The sequence below is a fragment of the Centruroides sculpturatus genome, unplaced genomic scaffold (genome assembly GCF_000671375.1).
Source record: "Centruroides sculpturatus isolate CEXI.00-Female unplaced genomic scaffold, Cexi_2.0 scaffold54, whole genome shotgun sequence".
Lineage (NCBI taxonomy): Eukaryota > Metazoa > Arthropoda > Arachnida > Scorpiones > Buthidae > Centruroides > Centruroides sculpturatus.
The window spans coordinates 663883-683746 of NW_019384340.1; the positions used below are offsets into that span (position 1 = coordinate 663883).

At 28.3% G+C, this 19864-nt stretch overlaps 2 protein-coding genes and 1 long non-coding RNA gene across 3 annotated transcripts in view; 2 read left to right on the forward strand and 1 right to left on the reverse strand.

Annotated features, from left to right (window-relative positions):
- Nucleotides 1-93: 93 nt before the first annotated feature.
- Nucleotides 94-1991, reverse strand: LOC111633985 (mediator of RNA polymerase II transcription subunit 27-B-like). The gene is made up of 3 exons (XM_023378656.1): nucleotides 1825-1991; nucleotides 1396-1644; nucleotides 94-1323 (listed from the first exon to the last, which is right to left on the reverse strand). The coding sequence occupies exons 2-3, from the start codon at nucleotides 1605-1607 to the stop codon at nucleotides 1062-1064; spliced, it is 474 nt and encodes a 157-aa protein (XP_023234424.1). The 5' UTR covers nucleotides 1608-1644; nucleotides 1825-1991; the 3' UTR covers nucleotides 94-1061.
- On the forward strand, nucleotides 1610-2104 carry LOC111634063. The gene is made up of 2 exons (XR_002758141.1): nucleotides 1610-1690; nucleotides 1777-2104. It is a non-coding gene; the product is annotated as an uncharacterized LOC111634063 (long non-coding RNA).
- Nucleotides 2105-2747: 643 nt separating this feature from the next.
- LOC111634136 (proline-serine-threonine phosphatase-interacting protein 1-like) overlaps nucleotides 2748-19864 on the forward strand; it is an 18945-nt gene continuing 1828 nt past the window's right edge. Inside the window, exons 1-10 of the mRNA XM_023378846.1 lie at nucleotides 2748-2771; nucleotides 4535-4612; nucleotides 4656-4756; nucleotides 4877-4951; nucleotides 5702-5906; nucleotides 12608-12706; nucleotides 16490-16615; nucleotides 16693-16791; nucleotides 16860-16956; nucleotides 19023-19087. Coding sequence (XP_023234614.1) covers nucleotides 2748-2771; nucleotides 4535-4612; nucleotides 4656-4756; nucleotides 4877-4951; nucleotides 5702-5906; nucleotides 12608-12706; nucleotides 16490-16615; nucleotides 16693-16791; nucleotides 16860-16956; nucleotides 19023-19087 — 969 coding nt within the window. The remainder of the gene's footprint in view (nucleotides 2772-4534; nucleotides 4613-4655; nucleotides 4757-4876; nucleotides 4952-5701; nucleotides 5907-12607; nucleotides 12707-16489; nucleotides 16616-16692; nucleotides 16792-16859; nucleotides 16957-19022; nucleotides 19088-19864) is intronic.

Below are 19864 nucleotides of genomic sequence, written 5' to 3' on the forward strand. Positions count from 1 at the left end.
TCCATCTAAATAACATCTAACTTTTGATTAAATTACATAAATAACTTAATTATTTTACTTTATAAAGAAAATTTGTTTGCATATAGTTTTACATTTGGACCATTGTTTTATGGACAATAATAACTTATATTTTTGAACTTTTTAAATAAGTGATGTGTCATGATGTGCACATTAAAAACAATACTTTTATAACTACAGATGGCACAATTTGTTTCCAGTACACAATACAATCACTTTTGGCACCACATTTAAAAAAGAAAAGCATTACTTCTTAGGAAACAGCGTTCCATCAATAGGCTGCTTCCTGAGAACCGGTATTGCATTTAAAACTTTTACAGTTATCGTCACAGAATATTTTAAACATAATGTATGTTCTCTTAATGAAGGTAAACAGAAATATTAGCATCAATGCACATTGTAAATAGTCACGTTTTCCATTTCAAATATGGTGTTGTAGTGGTATAGTACACACTTAAAATACATCATCCTTACTTATAATAATTTTTGAATAGCTGTTATTTGAGTGGCCAGAAATACCCATAAACAAAGTAAAAATTTCCCCATTATGCTACAAAGTAGACTATAAGACCGAGAGGACACGTCTGCACGATACGAACAAATCAAGTTTCCCATCCTAACCGGGTCCATCTGTATTAAGGCAGGTATCAGTCTACAGAAACTTATATTCTATTTTTTAACGCAACCGGGAAATTTGGGTACGATCACACCTCAAACGAGATGGTTGGGATCTCGTCAGAGCCATACACCGCATTCATAAGAGCAAAAAAGTCAAAAGGAACCACATCTCTACATGCCACCCTTTAGGAGATACAGCCCCGACACCGGCCTACTTCCGGGTGGTGCCTGATCTGGAGTGACGTTGCTCACCAAGACTATTGCCTTTAAGTATTTAGCCCACGCAACCGCGACGGCTTCGAGTAGCCCACCCGACCGTTCGAGAGTACTCGACGTTATATAGTTTTAGGAGTGCGAGGGCTCACCCAGTGGGTGTCAACAGCCTCGACCGACGTAGAGCACGAGGAACAGACACCGGTACCGGTTCAACGTAAAAACCGACCTTTAGAAACCGGTTCCATTGACATTTTTGCCCATACAAGTTGGTAATGTAAATTATAGCGGTCCTCTTGAAAAAGTGTACACGGGCCAGAATTTCTCACCTTATCGCACCATCGATAAACTTTGATCATATCGGTATATAAAGGAGATTTATCGTAAGTAGGATCTTGACTCAATAATCCAGAATTACCAAGAGTTAATGGTGTCGTCGGATTTCCCAACAACGTGCAGGCAGTTTCCAGATCCCTAAAATATATCAAAAACGATTGTTTACCATATGAAAAAATTCCGCGAAAAGATGCGTGATGTCAGCCATACCTGAGACGAGAAATGACGTTAGCCAACGAGGTTTGTAATTGAGAAAGAAATTGTTTTTCCTTCCCTTCGTCGCCCTGGCAAGCCTTCATGCCATCGGCTAATAATTTGAATACTTCTCTAGTCGTATTCCTCAGAGCTTTCACCGCTTTTAATCCAGAATTAAGCGCTTCCATATTCGGGACCTCGGCCATTTTACTCTGCCAAAACGCCATCTCGCGGCGAAAAACGTTTATTACATAAATCTGAAGGCTGTTAATAGTGAAGTTTACGACCGTTAGAAGCTTATTTCAAATTTGTAAGTACGTACTGTACGTCTAATTTAATAACGTGTTATAAATGTATGAAATTTAATATTTAGTTTCGAATACAACGTTTCTGTAGATATAAGAAATATGGAAAAGGAAGGAGAGAAGAAGGAATCGGCGGTACCTTGGAAATGCTGGCCACGTGGTTGCAGACGTCCGGAAATTCACGAATTATCGTTTTATAAGTTTTTTCAATGTGGATATCAATTATTTCCTCCTCCAAAGCTCAAATCAGAAAAATAATTATCTTTTCAAAGATAATTGCCTGTAATAGGAATTATAGAAGTGACAAATATCTCCCGACGTGAAATTTAAATGATGTAATATTGAGCATTTGCATTATTATCCGTTTATGTTAACAATTTTTGATAAATAATATTAAAATGTTAATTATTTTTTTGTAATTAAAACGAGTAGTTTTAAACTTTTATAAATATGCATTAAAAGAAATTTTCTTTCTACGATGAATATGATCCAATGACATAGCCCGTTTCATTTTGATGCGAGCTACATCAAAGCTTCCGTTTATGCTGCCATCTATGGAGAAGATTAAAAAAGTTTTGCTTATAATTAAAATATAATTGAAATTTATATTTTAAATAAACACACAAAAAAGAAATATTCGACTTTTATATTATTAAAGAAAAAAATAGCGTAAGAAAGAAATTTTATTTATTATAACATAAACCATTCTGAAATGAATACGAATTTATTTCTATTTAATTTTTTTTTTATAAAAGAGAGATTATATTTCATTCGCTGACACAAATTGAAATTGAAAAATTTTTAAACGTCACAATAAAAAATCGGAAGAGAATTGTCCAATGAGAGCGGTAGGATTCGACACGCCTTCTGAATTTAGTTTCATAGGTACAAATGATCCTTTCATATATTTTGTTGTTTGTAAATAAAAATAAGTAAAAGATCCGTCATGAAAACGAAAGGATGGCAACTGAAAGAGAGTTGGGTTGAACCGGAATTCAAAAGGAAATAAATACTTCCTTTGTCACAATTACATTTTATTTCAAAATATCTAATGGTAAAGAGATGAAGTTTTCACAGCATTTTTGGGTATGAAACATTTTCTTTTATTTAATATTAATCATTTATTTCTTTATTTATAAAGCTGAAACTATATATTCTACTCCATGATTGTTTATATTTGCTCTAATAATTGTTTTAAAATATTTAAATTAATAATTTTACAAATTATATGGGTTTGCATGACTAATCTAAATGTTTATTGCCATTTTTTTAAATTTTTTGCATGCTTTTCTCTCTTATTTAAGTGCATATAAGCATTTTTATAATGCTTAAATGTTCTTCACATGTAATAAAGTAAATAAATAAAATGTTTATTGTTATCTCTCAAGTTTTTTTTTTCTTTCTATAGATAAGTCAGAAGGTTATAAACATTATATCTTATCTATGTATATTCTGCTGCTGCATCTGTGAAGATGCTGTATTTACATTAACTGATTTTATAAAATTTTTTAAAAAATGCAATCAATTAAAGTAATTAATTTATGTTTTTATCATATTTTTAAACTATTATTTTGCATTGAAATAAACAAAAATCACGTGTAACAAATTATCATTTTGTTTATAGGAAGGATAGCAAAATGTGTTTATTTATATGTAATTAATGTCGGAATTTATTGTGTTTAAGAATTTATTGCCTTAACGAGGATGGTGGCAATTATATTACTATTAAATTAATCGTAAAAATGTCAAATTAGTCGGATGTTTTTTTAGCAAGAAGTGTAATATTTTATTAGCTTCTGTAAATATAGTTTATAGAAATGTGAAGATAAGTAAAAAAAAAAAAAAAGAAATTTTATAAGAGTATATTTTACTGTTGCCGACACGGATTAAACTGTTTTACTATGAATTATGTGTACGTGGAAATATTTTAAAAAAATTTAATGAAACTTTTCAGTTTATTTATGATTCATAATAGTTAATTCAATCTGTATTAATTTAATCATTTTTCAACTGTGATTCATATTCATTCATTTATTTAGTATCAAAAAGAATATTTTTATTCATAGTCTTTTTTTATTTCAAGATATTTTTATTTTAGAATAATTATTCAAAACATTTTAAATATGTTTTTAAATGTTACAAAAACTGCAAATTTAACTAAAAATTTCTAAGATGATGGAAATTGTAACCTTAAAAGCATTGAATATTCTAAAAGATATTATTATAAAAAAAAGAAGTTGAATTGGATTCATTTTTGAGATACTTCTTTAATCAGGACCATAGAAAGGTAGTCTGGCCCAAAGACGAAGTGGTTGCCATAATTATGGCCGTGGTCTTCTAGTTTCTTTACAAAGTTTTCTTTTTCAGTAGATACATATTTATTTGAAAATTTTTAATTTCCAAATCTGCTTGCATAGAGTATATATATGTTTCTGGAGAGAAGGAAAGCAATACCTTATGGATTATACTTTTCCTTTACAGAAAAGTTTATTAGTTTGGTTGGACAGTACTCTCTGCTAGTGAGTAATTGGGACAAAGAAACTAGCACAAATGCCTTTTGTTAAAATTCGAAGAAAATAGGATTAATTAAACACCTCCATTGTGGCGGCCGTGTCTAATCGCCGTATATATCTCTGCAAGCGAAAAGAAGACGTTTTAGCGAGCTTTGAAGCTTGGCATTTGTAGATTGAAATTGGCTTGAAGTTACTGGTGAAATGCCTAACCGCGGCCTAGTCTCCCACGGTTGACCAGCGCATCATAACATATGACATATGATGTCATAGCAACGACGCAACGGATACTTGATATTTTCTTCCTAACATATTGTTCTGTATTTCATTTTATTGCAGAGCATCGTGGCCGTGGGCCATGAAAATTTGCATTGGCAGCTACCAGTTTTACATCGCTGTGCTAGAACGTTATTTGGTGTAAAGTGCATTTAATTTTCTAACCAATATTTTTAAATTACAGAATTCAGAAATCTGCAATTTTTCTGGATTTGATGTCCTTTGCCAACGAATGAAAGAAGGTAGGAAAGTGTGTAAAGACTATGCAGATTTCCTACGACAAAGGTATTGTGTGATATTAAATTTATATTGTTTTTCTGAAATTTTATAATTTTATATGAACATTTAATTAAAATCACAAGTAAATTCCATATAGTTAATTATATTTGATTTCTTCAAATTTAGGGCTCAAGTCCAAGAATTATATGGAAAAGCTCTTATAAAGTTATCCAAGTCATTAGGAGGAAAAGAAGAAATTGGGTAAAATAAACCAAATTTTGAAATTCAGTTGCCAATAATTTGATTGAATAATACTCTAACATTGAATTATGCTAATAGTTCTCAAGCATTTTTGAGCTAGTGACTCATTGACAATTTTGACTGGCACGCCAATATGCTAGGATTGAATCAAAGATGCTCTTGTACATATACACATTTACAGCAAAGATCTACAGTTTTTATACAGAAAATATACAAGTAATAATAAAAATTAATCAAAATATAATTAAAATTCCAAAACTTTTAAATGATATTTTGAAATTTTATAGTGTCTGAGAAATTTGTAGCATACAGCACACACTAATGTACCAGATCAGTTGAGGAACACTGAATGAGACAATACTAAAAAACGTAAAAAGTTTTAATAATTTATAGTTATAAGGATAAAAAAAAAAAACATTTCAAAAGTAGTTTTTATTTTAAAAAAATTGTAAATTTTTAATTAAATCAAGAAATTCAATGATTTTTAAACAAATATCATCTATAACATTGAATTTTTTTACCATTGATTGTTATTACAGACCATTTATTTCAAATTAAACATGAATCAATGGAAACTGAAGAATGGATAATGGGTTACTCCTTATGATATATAAATTAATGTTTTAATTAAAATATTTGAATTTTTTCATGCATAATTAACTCATTAGTTTCTTGTGAAAATGATTATAGTTAATTGAATTTGCAAAAAGATAACTTAAAATATACTGATCAAGTATTTGTTCATTACAGCTCTCTCAGACAGTCGTGGGAAGTTATGAGAACTGAAACAGAAAATATTGGTAAACAACATGTAATGACTGCAGGAAGTTTGACAGAAGAGGCCAATAAAATAGCAGATTTAATGGAGAAACAGAAAATGCAAAGAAAACATGCTGAAGACCAGTTAAGAAGGACACAAATGATTATGAAGAATGCAATGAAGAAAGTGTTGGAGGTAAATATCTGTTACAAGACAATATTTTCTGTAAATATGATACAGTTGAGAACCATAAAATTGAGTAATTTAATGGTTATCAAGCGTCTATATTGGATTCTAATCTAAAGACTTATCACAACTTTTGGGGAATATTTTCACTTGGAACAATGTCTCCTAAAGAGAAAGCTAAAGCATTAAAATGTGACATCACAACTTGTTGTCCCAAAGGTTGTAATGATTAGTTTTTTGTCCTAAACTTTGTTTAACTCTTTTAAAAGATGTTTCTTTACTTTTTAAAAATTGTGTCACTAAAGATTATCATTTAGACTAGTATTTTAGGTTTTTTAAAATTTTATTTTTCAATCCAAATAGTTACAGAAAACTCCATATAATATTTGAATAAAATAAATTACAAGTCAATGGTGCAGTTTAAGATTATTACAAATTATGAAATTCAAATAATATTACAGTAAAGATAAAGTTATTCAATTCATATAGTTTATAATTTTTTAAGCATTTGAAGTTTATACTTCTTTGTGATGCTCTTAGCAACATAACTATCATTTTTAAGTTTACAATAATTGCTCAAAAAAATGTTTGTGGATGAACAAAGTACATGTTTTACAACTACTGTTGAGTTGTGTATGTTGCATTCTGAATTTATATAAACTGAATCGTCTTTGAGCAAGCTATCAGTTAAATGACAAACAATGCCTTGCTGATTGCTGTGCCTCAAAAATTCAATTTCAAATTCTGCTGAAAACAACTTTTTAACAGCAATATAATTATATATGACAATATTCAGTACATCAGCTTGATGATAGAAAAGACCACCTTAGTCAAAACTCTTTAGCCACTTATTTGAATCCTTTTTAGACAAATCAGTGGCTATTTCTTTATCTAGTGTGATACTGCATTTACAAAGATGACATTTAAGTTTTTTAATATTGTTATGACAACAGTAACATGCAATATAAGTTAAAATAGGTATATCATCATTAATGTTAACAAAATCATTTTCATTGATGACTGCTGTCACCCTTTCTGAAAAAACTAGCAGATCCTTCAATGGCCACATCCTCATCAGAAAGTTGATCTTTTACATGGAGATTAACAGAAATATTACCAAACTTATTTGATTTAATTAGTTTTGGAATTATACTTTGTAATCGTAACTTGCATTCATTTTCATTAAAACTTGTCTAATAGGTACGTTACATACTGAGCCTAATAACGTCTCATATTTGCCAAATCTGCATTCTAGATTGTCAGTCTGCACCTTACCAGTAGAAAATAATTAAATTTTAATTTCACAATACAGTATGGAGCCATTTCAATTAAGTCATAAGTGCTCTGGTTTAATACAGAATGTTTCTTTTGTCAAGGTGCCAGTTTTCAGACCAAGAGATCTCCATTTTTCTAACTAATCAAGTAGTTTGTTAAAGCACACATATTTTAATTCATTGTTTCCAACTGTAAATAGTTCTTAATACTTATCTAATTTATGCAGACCTTTATAAATTGTTTTTACATTAACAATAGACTACCAAGTGTAGATGATTTTAAGAAAAGAAGCAGTTCCCTTACAAAAAAGTAAAATATTTTCATGTCCAACAGTTAATAAGCTCTCAGCAATCTGAGCATTGAATACTTGTAATGCTAGTTTGACATTTGTCATTCCAGCACTGGATTAATCAAAGAAATACAGATCTGTGTTTCTTTGATTAATCCAGTTATTTCTAATCAATTTTAAAATATGCACAGGATCAATAATAAAGAAGAGAGGATGACCAACCTCAGCAGGATTATTATAAACAATACTAATTTTAGGTGGACTTTCAAACATGGATAACTGCAACTATTCTGAAACCAATAGTTTCCAATTTGATTATAATTTTCATCAGGAATGATGTAAATCACCTGCACTGATGATTTTAACAGACAAAAATACATGCTAAATCTTCATACGAAGATAGCGAGCTATAAATCATGAAAACATAGCACTCACAGCAGCTTGTGATAAGGAACAAGCTGCTATGAGTGCTTCACCACCTTTATAATCAAAACATGGCTTAAGGTGTATTTCATTCATCATTAATAAGATGGTTTTTTCATGAGACTCTAAATTTTTGATTTTTGTAACTCAAACAGTTATCATCAGTTGTTCTTTTCTAGGATCTACTCCCAAGCTATTAAACACTTTCATAATAGTTTTAGGATGTGGTAACAATATAAAAATATACCCCATGCATAAACAATATACCCCATGCATATAAAAATTTATATGCATGGGGTGATATTGCATTTAATAAGTTACAGAAGTTAATAAATGAGATGAATACCAAAAAGAGATTTTGCAAAGAGGAATGTTAGAAAATCAATTTCAGACTGCCTATGAGAAACTTTTAATTTCAGCTACTGTAAGATCTCTTGGACAAATAAAATACAAACCATTAACAAATCATTATCACTGCATTCAAATGATTCTAAGTTAACTAAAACATCTTTTAAATTATGTAAGCTACAAATTTTTTAGGAAATGCATTACTGCCTAGAGATTAAACAAATATTTTTGCATTTAGTTCTTCATCTATTGTTAAAGATTTAACAATTTCTGATGACTTAATACTGCAGAACATTACACTTGACACATTTTCTATAACATTTCACATCCTAAAAATATCTACATGATTAAGACATAACTTAAGTTCAGATAAATTCCTAAAGGTGTAAAACCATATGATTTTTTAGTTCCAAATTAGCTGCAATAGCCTTTTCAATCAAATCTACTTTCTGGTGTTTTCACTTTTTAGTTAGTGACTCTCTTGAATATGGCATCACAGAAAGATAACTTAGCCCATTAGAAATATTCTTGGAATAGATCCTTTTTTTTTTTTTTAAGATGAGGGTGTGAGAGAGGAGCTTTTATAAGTTTTCCATTCTTTTCATCAAACATTTCAATTTCTCTTAACACTTGCTTAGGTGGAAAATGCAGTTCGCAAACCTAAATTTAATATAGAAAAGTAACTAATCACTTACTTGCATTGATAACAAAATTTTCAAACTTGCAACATAATTTAATTATAGTTTAAATAAAATTAAACTCAGTAGATACTGCTCTAAAATTCATTACAGGAATACAAAGTGAACACAAAAATTCAAGTGAATCACAAAGTACTTACCACAGAATGTTTGGTAGGTTGAAAACCATCTTTTTACTTCAAACTCCATATCAATTTTTGTTTTAGATCAGGATCATTTGGAAAGCTGAACAAAAATACTTTGAACCATGTTTGTAGTTACCGCGACAAGTTGTAATGCAACATTTGTCCGGCATGACTCGCAAAACATGCAAGCAATACATATTTTATACTTCTTAAAGTAAAAACGAACTTTTGAATCTTTCCTAGACTTTTGTCCAACTGTTCTCCTATGAGAGAGTGAAAGAAAATCAGAAAAAGTAAAAAAGAAAAAAAAAATAGGAGGAAACTAAAAAATTTAAGATGGCAGCTATCTTTGAAGTCTCCAACAAGTGGTTTCGTTAAGCATATGCAAGAACGACAGACTATCAGTGACATCAGACCTACGTGACTTTTGTACTTTGGCTTTCTCTATAGGAGGCGTTGCTTGGACCCACTTTGACACTTTGGAGAATGTGTCAAAGTAAAAATTTTTTGAGGAATATTTCCTCAGACTAGAAGCCAATACAGAAGCTTGATAATGATTAAATTTCAAAAGAAAGACAAGAAACAAATGTTTATAATTGAGTAAGTTCTAATATTCCTATTTTATATTTAAGTATTGTTTTAAAAGTTTGCATTAATATAATTTTTTAAATTTTAAACAATAATAGATAATAATTCATTTGTCTATTAATATTATGGATTTAAACCTTAATCAATACATAATTCTATTAAACTAAATCTCTAAAATATAAAGTAATATATTAATACCATAAGGATTTAATAGAATTAATAGAAAAATTTTTTAATGTGAGACCCCGGAAATAGTCCAAAAAAGAAAAAGAGGGACTTAAAGAGAGAAATGTAAAACTTTTAAGTTAAACCATCAAGAAAACAAGTTGTATAAGTGTTGAGTTAGCGACACTGGACTTTGACATCGTTGCTCATAAGGAATAACGGAAAAAACAAAATTTTAGAATAAAAGAAAATTAAAAAGGAAAATATTTAATGTAAAATAAAGTAAAATGAAACAAAACTGTAATAGAATGGGCATAGGTGTCATAGTCATCAATAAAGTGTGATCAGAGTCGAGAAGATGGTATCGAATAAAACATTCTGGGCAGACTTTTCTCGCAACCTAAACTGGTCTCAAATTTTACCTAGAGACAGGTATGAGACCAATAGGGGAGTGGGGAAGGGAAAGCCTAACCAATTAGAAATAATTCAATCCCGATGAAACTATAAAATGTCTGCCATCAAAGACAGACAGAGTCCTCTCGAGTCTAAGGTCAGATGACTGGAAATTTATGGCTTTACCGTTTTTTGAAATTATAGCCCAATAAGTATACTCTAATAACCAAGTGGATAAAACGACTGAACACCATTAGTCAGTCATGGTTCACACATGGCAAACGGACTGGCCAAAGTGGCATTTTCTGAGTTTTCTTCGTGTTAGTAACACTTCAATTGGGACCAACTCTACATAAACATCTTTCCAGAATGCATCCTCCTTGACAGATCACTCACATTTTGCATTGCTGTAACCAAACAAACCAAACTAATTCTAACAAGCAATTATTTATTGTGACATCATCATAATGCCAGGCTGCAATTTTTTGTCACAATGTTCTTAATTCTTTTAGTGGTGGTCTTGTCCCTGTACATTATACTTTTCCTGTTAGCAATAAATTCGTATATCTAACTCCATTTAGGGAAAATTTTTAATCAAAGTAACATTACTTCCATTCTAAACTGGAAGTTTGTATATAGTTAATCTGGGCTTCCTGCCATAAGCTTTCCACATCTGGTCTTGACTTTCATCCATCTAACTCTTTTCTCGAAGTTAAGGAAGGACAGATAGATAGGTGACGACAGTGGGAATTTATAGGTCTACAATGTTTCAAATTGTAGCCCAATAATTTTTCCATAAATGCAATATTTATGAGCATACATTTCCTGCATAGTTTATACAATCTGTTGCCAAAATTTTAAAAAATTTATCATCACATAAAAGCAATTATTCTAGCATTTTTACAAGATTTTTTTATTTATTTACACAAATCATACAAAGCCTTTTGGACGTTAAGGTTAGAAACTTTGATCACATGCGAGGCCATCACAACCCATCCAACGCGGATCTCAAATATATTAATAGTAGATCGGTATTAATTAGTAGTCTTTGGCCATCCGCTCTTCCGGGAGGAGGTCAGTGACTACTTTTGGTCGAATTAACTTTGTCTCCCTTCTGTAACATTCCTTCTTTCTATTGGATCGTGAGTATGGTGGCATTTGAATAGAAAAATTACATAACATAAGGTTACTGGTCAGCACAAATATGATTTGAGTGGTTTTCAAGGATGCAGAGTTTAAATATTTGGTCTTATTTTTTCAAAATTTGATTGGTTGGCGGATTACCGTTTGATATTTGGCTGTGAATGGTACAGTTTCTTAGAGTTAACATTAGAAAATATTATGATATCTGAAAAATTTAAGATATATTTTCAATTCCTGTCTACTTGACTATTGAATTTGTGCCATTTCTTACCATCTGAGTATGGCGATAAATGTGACGTTGGTAGGCTGAAATAACCAAACTTTTTATATGGTTTTTGTTTTAATGTTTGCTATATTATAGTATTTGATTTATATAAATACAAAGGTTATCTTACGAAATGGTTTATCACATCGAGTGACCAATATAACACATTTTAACAATTGTTTATTCCTCTACTGTACACAATTTAAAGAATTTTTAAAATTTATTAGATTGGTCACTTGGTGTGATAAACTCTTATGTAATATAACTTTTGTAAATATGAATCAAATACTATAATATAATATACAGTAGATCCCCCTATAAGACGGTAGATACGTTCCGTTCTTTATGAATCAATTTTGTAGGAATCATAGTTTACGGACTACGGCTGTTTGAAAGGTTTTCTTTCATAAAATTAATCGATTCTAGACTAATTCNTATGCCATCAGAGAAAATAAATTCTATATGTATTTTACAAGAATTTTTGATATTTTCAATGAATAAAAATTAAATACTTTTATAAATAGATTTGTATTTAGTTCAATGAAGAGAAAAATATGTGTTTTGTTTTTTATTATAGTAAATAAATGTATGTCATGTGAAACAAATTAAACAATATATACAGTATTGCATAACATATTATTTAAGTAAAGTAAATGAAATATTTCAATTATAAAAATTTTAAATAAAAACTATTGTTTATAATTATTATTCTATTTTCATTGTATTTAAATTTAGTAAAATTTATATATTCATACCATTATATAAAAAATAACATATTCATGTATAATTTGACAAATTAGTTTTTTATAACAAAATAAATAAAATGAGGTTTAAAATATTTATTTTAAAATTAAATATGAAGAAGCCCTTTTACAAGAATTTTTTTTTTTTACAATTTTTATAATTTTAATATTTAAAATTGGTTTTGTTTATTTTAAAATGAACATATTAATTGCAGTATTGTATTTAAAATTAATTGCTATTATTCTTTTCTATAGTCTAAGAAAACTTATTACACACGATGCAAAGAAAAGGAAGTTATAGAAGAGACTTTACAATCTGTGGGACAAAATATACAGTGTAAAGAATATGAAAAGGTATTTTTACTTGAACTGTTTATGAAATTTCTTTAAAAATTTTCTAGTTTAAAATTTTAAAATTGTAGTAAAATTTAAATAAAAATACATTATATTAATTGAAGTAAATATTAAAATATTAGTTTATGCATGTTTAGAATAAATTTGTTTATGTTGGAATTATAAATTAATTATTACAATAATTACTCTTCTCATTTGCTTATAATTAATTAAATATTATTAACAAAATATTTTTTTAACAATGAATTAATGAAAAGAAAGTATTCTAATATATAGGGTGACTGTATATCCTGGTTTGTCTGGGACAGTCTCTGATTTCTGTTTTTAGCTCTCAAAAATGGAATAAAATTTTAAATGGAATCATTTTATAAGTGGAATATAACCAATTTATATATCAAAAAATAAATAATTTTAAAAAACATTATCTATTTAGCCATTTTTTAGATCCATTTTTTAATCGCTCTTAAAAGCTGTCCTGATTTGTACAAGAAAGAATATGACCACTCTATTAATAATTTAATCATAAAAAAAAATATATCAATGTTTAAGTTTGCATTGAAAGATTATTACTTTTCTGTGTTTTTTAGACATTTGAAAGCTATTTACATTAATTATTTTATATACATTTTATAATTTGCATTAGATTTACTTACAAGTAAATCTAATGCATTTATTTTTAGAACATGATGTGAATTTTTATTCAAGATTTTCATTAGACTTTTATCCTAAAAAATAAAAATTAAAGGTTGTTATTACATAATAGAAAGATAGTCTAAATGTCAGCAAAAATTTTAAGTGGTATCAATAACATAAACAAGTATGATACAGCCATAAAATCTGATTTAATGATATAATATACAGGGCGAATCAAAATTATATGAACACTATTTGAGAGAAAGCATTTACTCAAAGTTTGCATTATACAGAGTCTCAACCTGACCACCAGCACGATTAATGTACTCAAACCAAAGTTCAAGAGTACAATTTAGTGCCAGAACACACATTTCTGGATATCACACCTTTTATTCTGTCCTTGAGGTCTTCGAGGTCTCTTACTTTTGTACTATACATGAGCTCCTTGGGTGAGTCAAAATTGTTCACATAATTTTGACTCACCTTGTATAAATAACATTCCAACATTAACATTTCAAAACATTGAAACTATAAAATTTTTATACAATTGGAGCTTATGTATATTTTAATATATCGTATTTTTATTGGATTTCTCAATGTGTTGAAAATTAAATCATTAAGTTTTTAAATATTCATATAATAAATAAAATTTTATTAATAGTTTAAAATTTTTCAAATATTACCCTTATTCAAATTAGATACAGATATTTTGATATAATAATATATTTAAAAAATGAATAAAAAAGAGAAAGTAAAAATAGTATAAATTATGTGTTTTATTATAAATAGTATGAATAAGAAATATATTATTTTTATTAAAAAGATCAATATCCAAATTTTGATTTAGATCTGTAAAGTATTTTGAGTTACGTTTATAATTTGACTAGTTTCACAGTTCTTATACAGACTATATATAAACAATTGATGATTTTGTTTTTTTAATAGTCATTTTTCTGAAGTTTATAGAACAGAAAATGAACAAATAAAGGAATTGTTTGTATACTGTATTTCAAAAAACTGGATACTTAATTATATAACTTTTACCAAATAAACCATTCCCAGTTCATAACCAAACAGAAAAATTCTTTCTACGAACGTTTTCATCTATATGTAATAGACATCCTCAAGTATTGACGATATCAAACTAACGGCTAGTAGAATAGAATGTTTTTGAAAGTTCCATTTAACTACGTAATTCGAATACGTTGCATTAATGCAGTTAAACGGAACTTTCAAAAACATTCTATTCTACCAGCCGTTAGTTCGATATCGTCAATACCTGAGGATGTCTATTACATATAGATGAAAACGTTCATAGAAAGAATTTTTCTGTTTGGTTATGAACTGGGAATGGTTTATTTAGTGAGTGTTATGGAATTGTTCGTATTTTTAATGTCATTTGCATTATGTCATATNCCGTTAGTTCGATATCGTCAATACCTGAGGATGTCTATTACATATAGATGAAAACGTTCATAGAAAGAATTTTTCTGTTTGGTTATGAACTGGGAATGGTTTATTTAGTGAGTGTTATGGAATTGTTCGTATTTTTAATGTCATTTGCATTATGTCATATTTCATTCTCAATATTATATCACAACATATTCAGTTTGCAATGAATTGTTTCATAGTATATTTTATATATTGACATATACTTTGTTGCATTCATATTTTTTTAGAAATATTCTTAACATTTGAAATTATTTTAATTTTACCTTCATATTGAATATATCAATTTGTGCTTCAATAATAATTAATTAATTTACTTTCCTGCCTGTTATACATAACAGAGAGAGAGCTTGTGATCGGTCAACAATTTTTATGTTTTTTGGACTTGGGACCTTGACACATCAAGAAATGCAAAAAGAGTTTGGCAGGTTTTCTCTATTTATGGATGTNCCTGCCTGTTATACATAACAGAGAGAGAGCTTGTGATCGGTCAACAATTTTTATGTTTTTTGGACTTGGGACCTTGACACATCAAGAAATGCAAAAAGAGTTTGGCAGGTTTTCTCTATTTATGGATGTTCACTTTGGTGATTTTGTTCATTTCACTTTGAAGCTTAATAATTCCTGTGCTTTTTGTCAAAATTTTGTGAAATTTTTCAGGGAAGTTTGTGTATAAGGGGCATTGATGCTGTTAAATTTCGGTGGTTAAAGGTCAAGAGAGTGGAGAGATAGAGGGGTCATATGTCATATCTCTAGTGGAATCAGACTTACTGAAGATTTTATTCATAATTAACATTTATGATTTTTTATCAAATTTATCTACCCTTAAAATTAAGCTTTTTGTCATTTTATAATAATTAATAATATGAGATGTTATTAAATATCTTTTTATAACAGATGGCACCACACACAATTTTAATTTTTTTTACTGTGAAAGTTATGACCCTTGCTGCTGGATTTTTTATTAGTTTTAATGAAGACATTTATTGAAAAATTAATCATAACAGCATTGTTTTTATTTATAGATTTGATTAGACAGATTTGTACTTAAAAATATTACTTGTTGAATTTTCTAATTGAGGAGAAAATATTTTGAGATATATAAATAATATAGTAAAATTAATTTTAATACTATGAACATTCTTAAATGTATATATATATTATATGAACTATATTTATAGCTTTATCTAGAGCAGTGTTTCTCAACCTCTAACGAATCGTCGCCCCCTTCAACGTAGTATCGCCCCCTTCAATACAACCGTTATGTAGTATCGTCCCCTTCACTCCAAAATACCGATGCCGAGGACCAAGACTAACACCAAATTCGTACTGCATTGAATAGACTTGTGACTAGTATAATGTTATTTGTTTAATTATTGTACGATATAACGAATAATATATCTAATTATTCTTAATATAATGTTTTTCTATGTCGCCCAGAAAATTGTTTTTCACCCCCCAAAATATAAATTGTTACTAATCACCCCCTCAACATGGGGGCGATATCGCCCCCGTTGAGAAACACTGATCTAGAGGAAGTCCAAATTAATAGAGTTGTTTAAATGAAAATATGTATTCATAGAAAGAAAAGTAAGAAGGAAGGAAATAGATTGACAATGATTAATTTTTATTATTGATATTTTTAATCATATTTGATGTATTTTGTATGAAAGTTGATTTATATAAATTTTTTATTTACAGTTGACTCAGAAACATAATAGAATAGAACAAATTATAGAAAATTTAAATTTGACATATAGTTCATCTTTAGAATCTCTTGAAGAAATTCATCAGCTTTGGGAAAACGAAATGTATTCTACATGTGAGGTATTTTTTGCATATAACAATTATTATTAAGACATTTTAACCATGTGGAAATGTTAAACTTACATTATTTATTTTAGTGTTTTCAAAAATTAGAAGAAGAAAGAATTGATGCACTAAGAAATTCCATGTGGATATTAACAAATATAAGTTCTTTACAATGTGTAAATGAAGATGATGTGAGTCACTTATTTTTCTTTTATGAATTCAAATTTTATTTTTTATTGATGTCTTATTCTTTTCTAAGATGAATGAAGAAATTCGTAAAACATTAGAAAACTGCTCTATAGAAAATGATATAGAACTCTTCATACAGCTTCGTAGAACTGGAACTGAAAAGCCAGGTAAAATTTAAATTTATGTAATTTATTTACTTTTTTATATATAATACTTATTTGAATGAATAAATTTATATTCAATATATCTGTAAACAGAAAGTTTTAGCTCTGATTAACAAGCAGAATCAATGATTAAAACCTCAGTTAGTTAAGAAATTAATTTATAATTTAAAATATAATCATAAAAGTTAAAATGGTTTAATGTTTTTGATATACATATGATAATTTTTCATGTTTTTAATGAAATGATTGTTATCAAAGTACAGTATTATAATTGTAAGACTTTTATATGTCAGTTTTTATGCACTGAAAGTGATTCTAAATTAAAAATAAGTAATTCATATTTATCCAATATTTACTTACTTTAGCTTGAATTTTATTGGAAATTTATCATCAATTTCTTTATTATATTAGGTTTTAGAACAATAGTATATTTGACACACACTAAATGGAAAGAGTGCTCTGTTTGATTAGTTAATTTTGAACTACTATTGTTCTTGCTATAGCAATATTGTCATGATTTACATTTAATAGATACAAAATAATTGATATCTATATATTGCTATCATCAGTTTTTATGAATTTTTTAAATTTATCTCATTGTTTAATAAAATTGTCTTTATTATATTAATACAATAAATTTCTATAGTAAACTAGTGAATAAGCAGTGAATGTATTTATGTTTTATTTATTTGTAAGATTTTTAAAATTTAGTAGAGTTTAAATCATAATTTTGTTTATTAATTTTAATTACATTAAAAAAAAATATATAATGCTCTAAAGCAGTGGTTCTCAACCTTTTTTTGTTGATGTACCCCATTAGCTCATTAGCTGTTTCGCAAGTACCCGTTATATTTCTGTATGTAAATTTTATAACTACTGTGTTAGATTATACAGCCCTTATAACTGAGTGCCATAAAAAAACTCTCGTTAATTAACTATAACTAAAAGTGGATTACCTATTTTACGTAAATAATAAGCAATTTAAACAGGTACTGTACATACATTTATTTATTATTATTTGATAAGTATATTATATAAAATAATATAAAGTAGATCATTCTATAAGACGCATAAAACGTTCCGTTCTTTATGAATCAATTTNCATACATTTATTTATTATTATTTGATAAGTATATTATATAAAATCACAGAAGTCATTTCAATACATGCATAAATTACATTTCCTAAAAATAAATAATTATAATTAACGATAAACAAAATTTAAATTATTTTACAATAATTTCTAACAATTTAATGGGATATTTGTTGCAATAAATCTTCAGCAATTTTTTTCAAAATTTGGTTCCCACCTTGTTAACTGACAACGATATCTGCTGATGTGTCAAGCCTGTTTTTTTTTAGTTTTTGTCACAAATATGTTGTTGTTGGGATAAATCGTCTGGACGTACGATTTCCAGCGCTTTTCCTGTTTTCAAATGACCAATGGACATCATCATGGAGATGCAGATCTGGCGATGTTAGTAGTTTTGGAACTCGACCACAGATTGGCTAGAAAACATCGTACGACCAGTGGACTTCCAATAGCGCTACTAAGCGCTGATTGGAGGACTTACATTCGTTTCAATCCATATAAAAGGATTGAATTTAGGCGGGAAGTTCAGTTCACCTAAGACTTATCCAGGGAACTCAAGTTTGTTTAGCTTTGTCTAAGCTTGCCTAGAAGGTTGTTTTGTCTCGCTCTGTGGTAACCAACGTCTGAAGGAATACATCTCAAGGAGTCCTTTTTGATGGACCTGTTGTTGTGGTTTAATTGACATTTGAACTTTGCTCTATCTGAATTATTGTAATTGTTTTATTTTTGTGAAATTCATAACTGTATGTAAGTTTTAATTGTTAATATAAACGTTTGTGAATTGTGAACAAGTGGTTTTTGAACTTGACTATTGTTAAAATGGTAAAAGTTTTCTTTAGATCTTTTAAATTGGACCTTGCATAGCTTTAGCTCCATCAGTGCAGATGTCGATGCACTTTTTCCAATCTATTTCATTACTTTGAATGAAAACATCAATTTTGTTGAAAATGTCAAAACCCATAGTTGTATATTTTAGGCCATCGCACATTAACAAATCTTCGCAAATCTAATTGTTGTACTGATATTTCACAAAAACTAAAAGTACTGCCAATCTGCTGACATCTATTCTAAAATTAATGCTCGGTTAAATCAAAATTTTACTAGACTACAGGTTCACTCAGCACTAATGGCACAAATAGACAGGTAAATCAAGTGGATAAACAAGTTGTTTGTACTGTTAAAAGGGAAATCGGTGTTCATACTGGGATATTTTAAAGCAAGTTCTTGTCATTTCTTGCATTAATAATTTACAGCAAATTCATTAACATACGCCATTTTATAATGAAAGTTAGATGTACCCCTTTGATTTACGCTCATACCCCTAGGGGTATATGTACTCCTGGTTGAGAACCACTGCTCTAAAGTAAACAAAATATAATTTTCCCTTAAAATTTTTAGATTTTATTATAAATATTTGGCTGTAATTTGTCTATTCATATTTGTGGTATTTGTATGTGATATTTTGTATTTATGTTACGTGTAAAAAGATTAATAGATTTATAGCTCATAATAAAATAATTTTTATTAATATTTAATAAAGTATTTATAATTTGAATATTTTAATATTAATTAATAATATAGAGCACATGATATATGAAGCATATCAAAGTAACAAGAAATTTGAGAACTGTACCTCTCAAATAAAGAAATTATCAGAAAATGAAAGCCCAAATATAGAAGAAACACTTGGTAAATATAAAAAAATTGTTTTATAAATAATTACTTTTTATTTCAGCAGATAAGATTACATTGAAGCATTAAAAAATACTGCAAAACCAGGGGTCATTTTTCAAACTAGATAAAAAAAAAAAAAAAAAA

Coding starts and splice junctions, on each gene's coding strand:
- LOC111633985 (XM_023378656.1), bottom strand. CDS start 1,607: ATGGCGTTTTGGCAGAGTAAAATGGCCGAGGTCCCGAATATGGAAGCG. Junction 1,324..1,395: donor AACGTCATTTCTCGTCTCAG/GTATGGCTGACA, acceptor GATATATTTTAG/GGATCTGGAAACTGCCTGCA.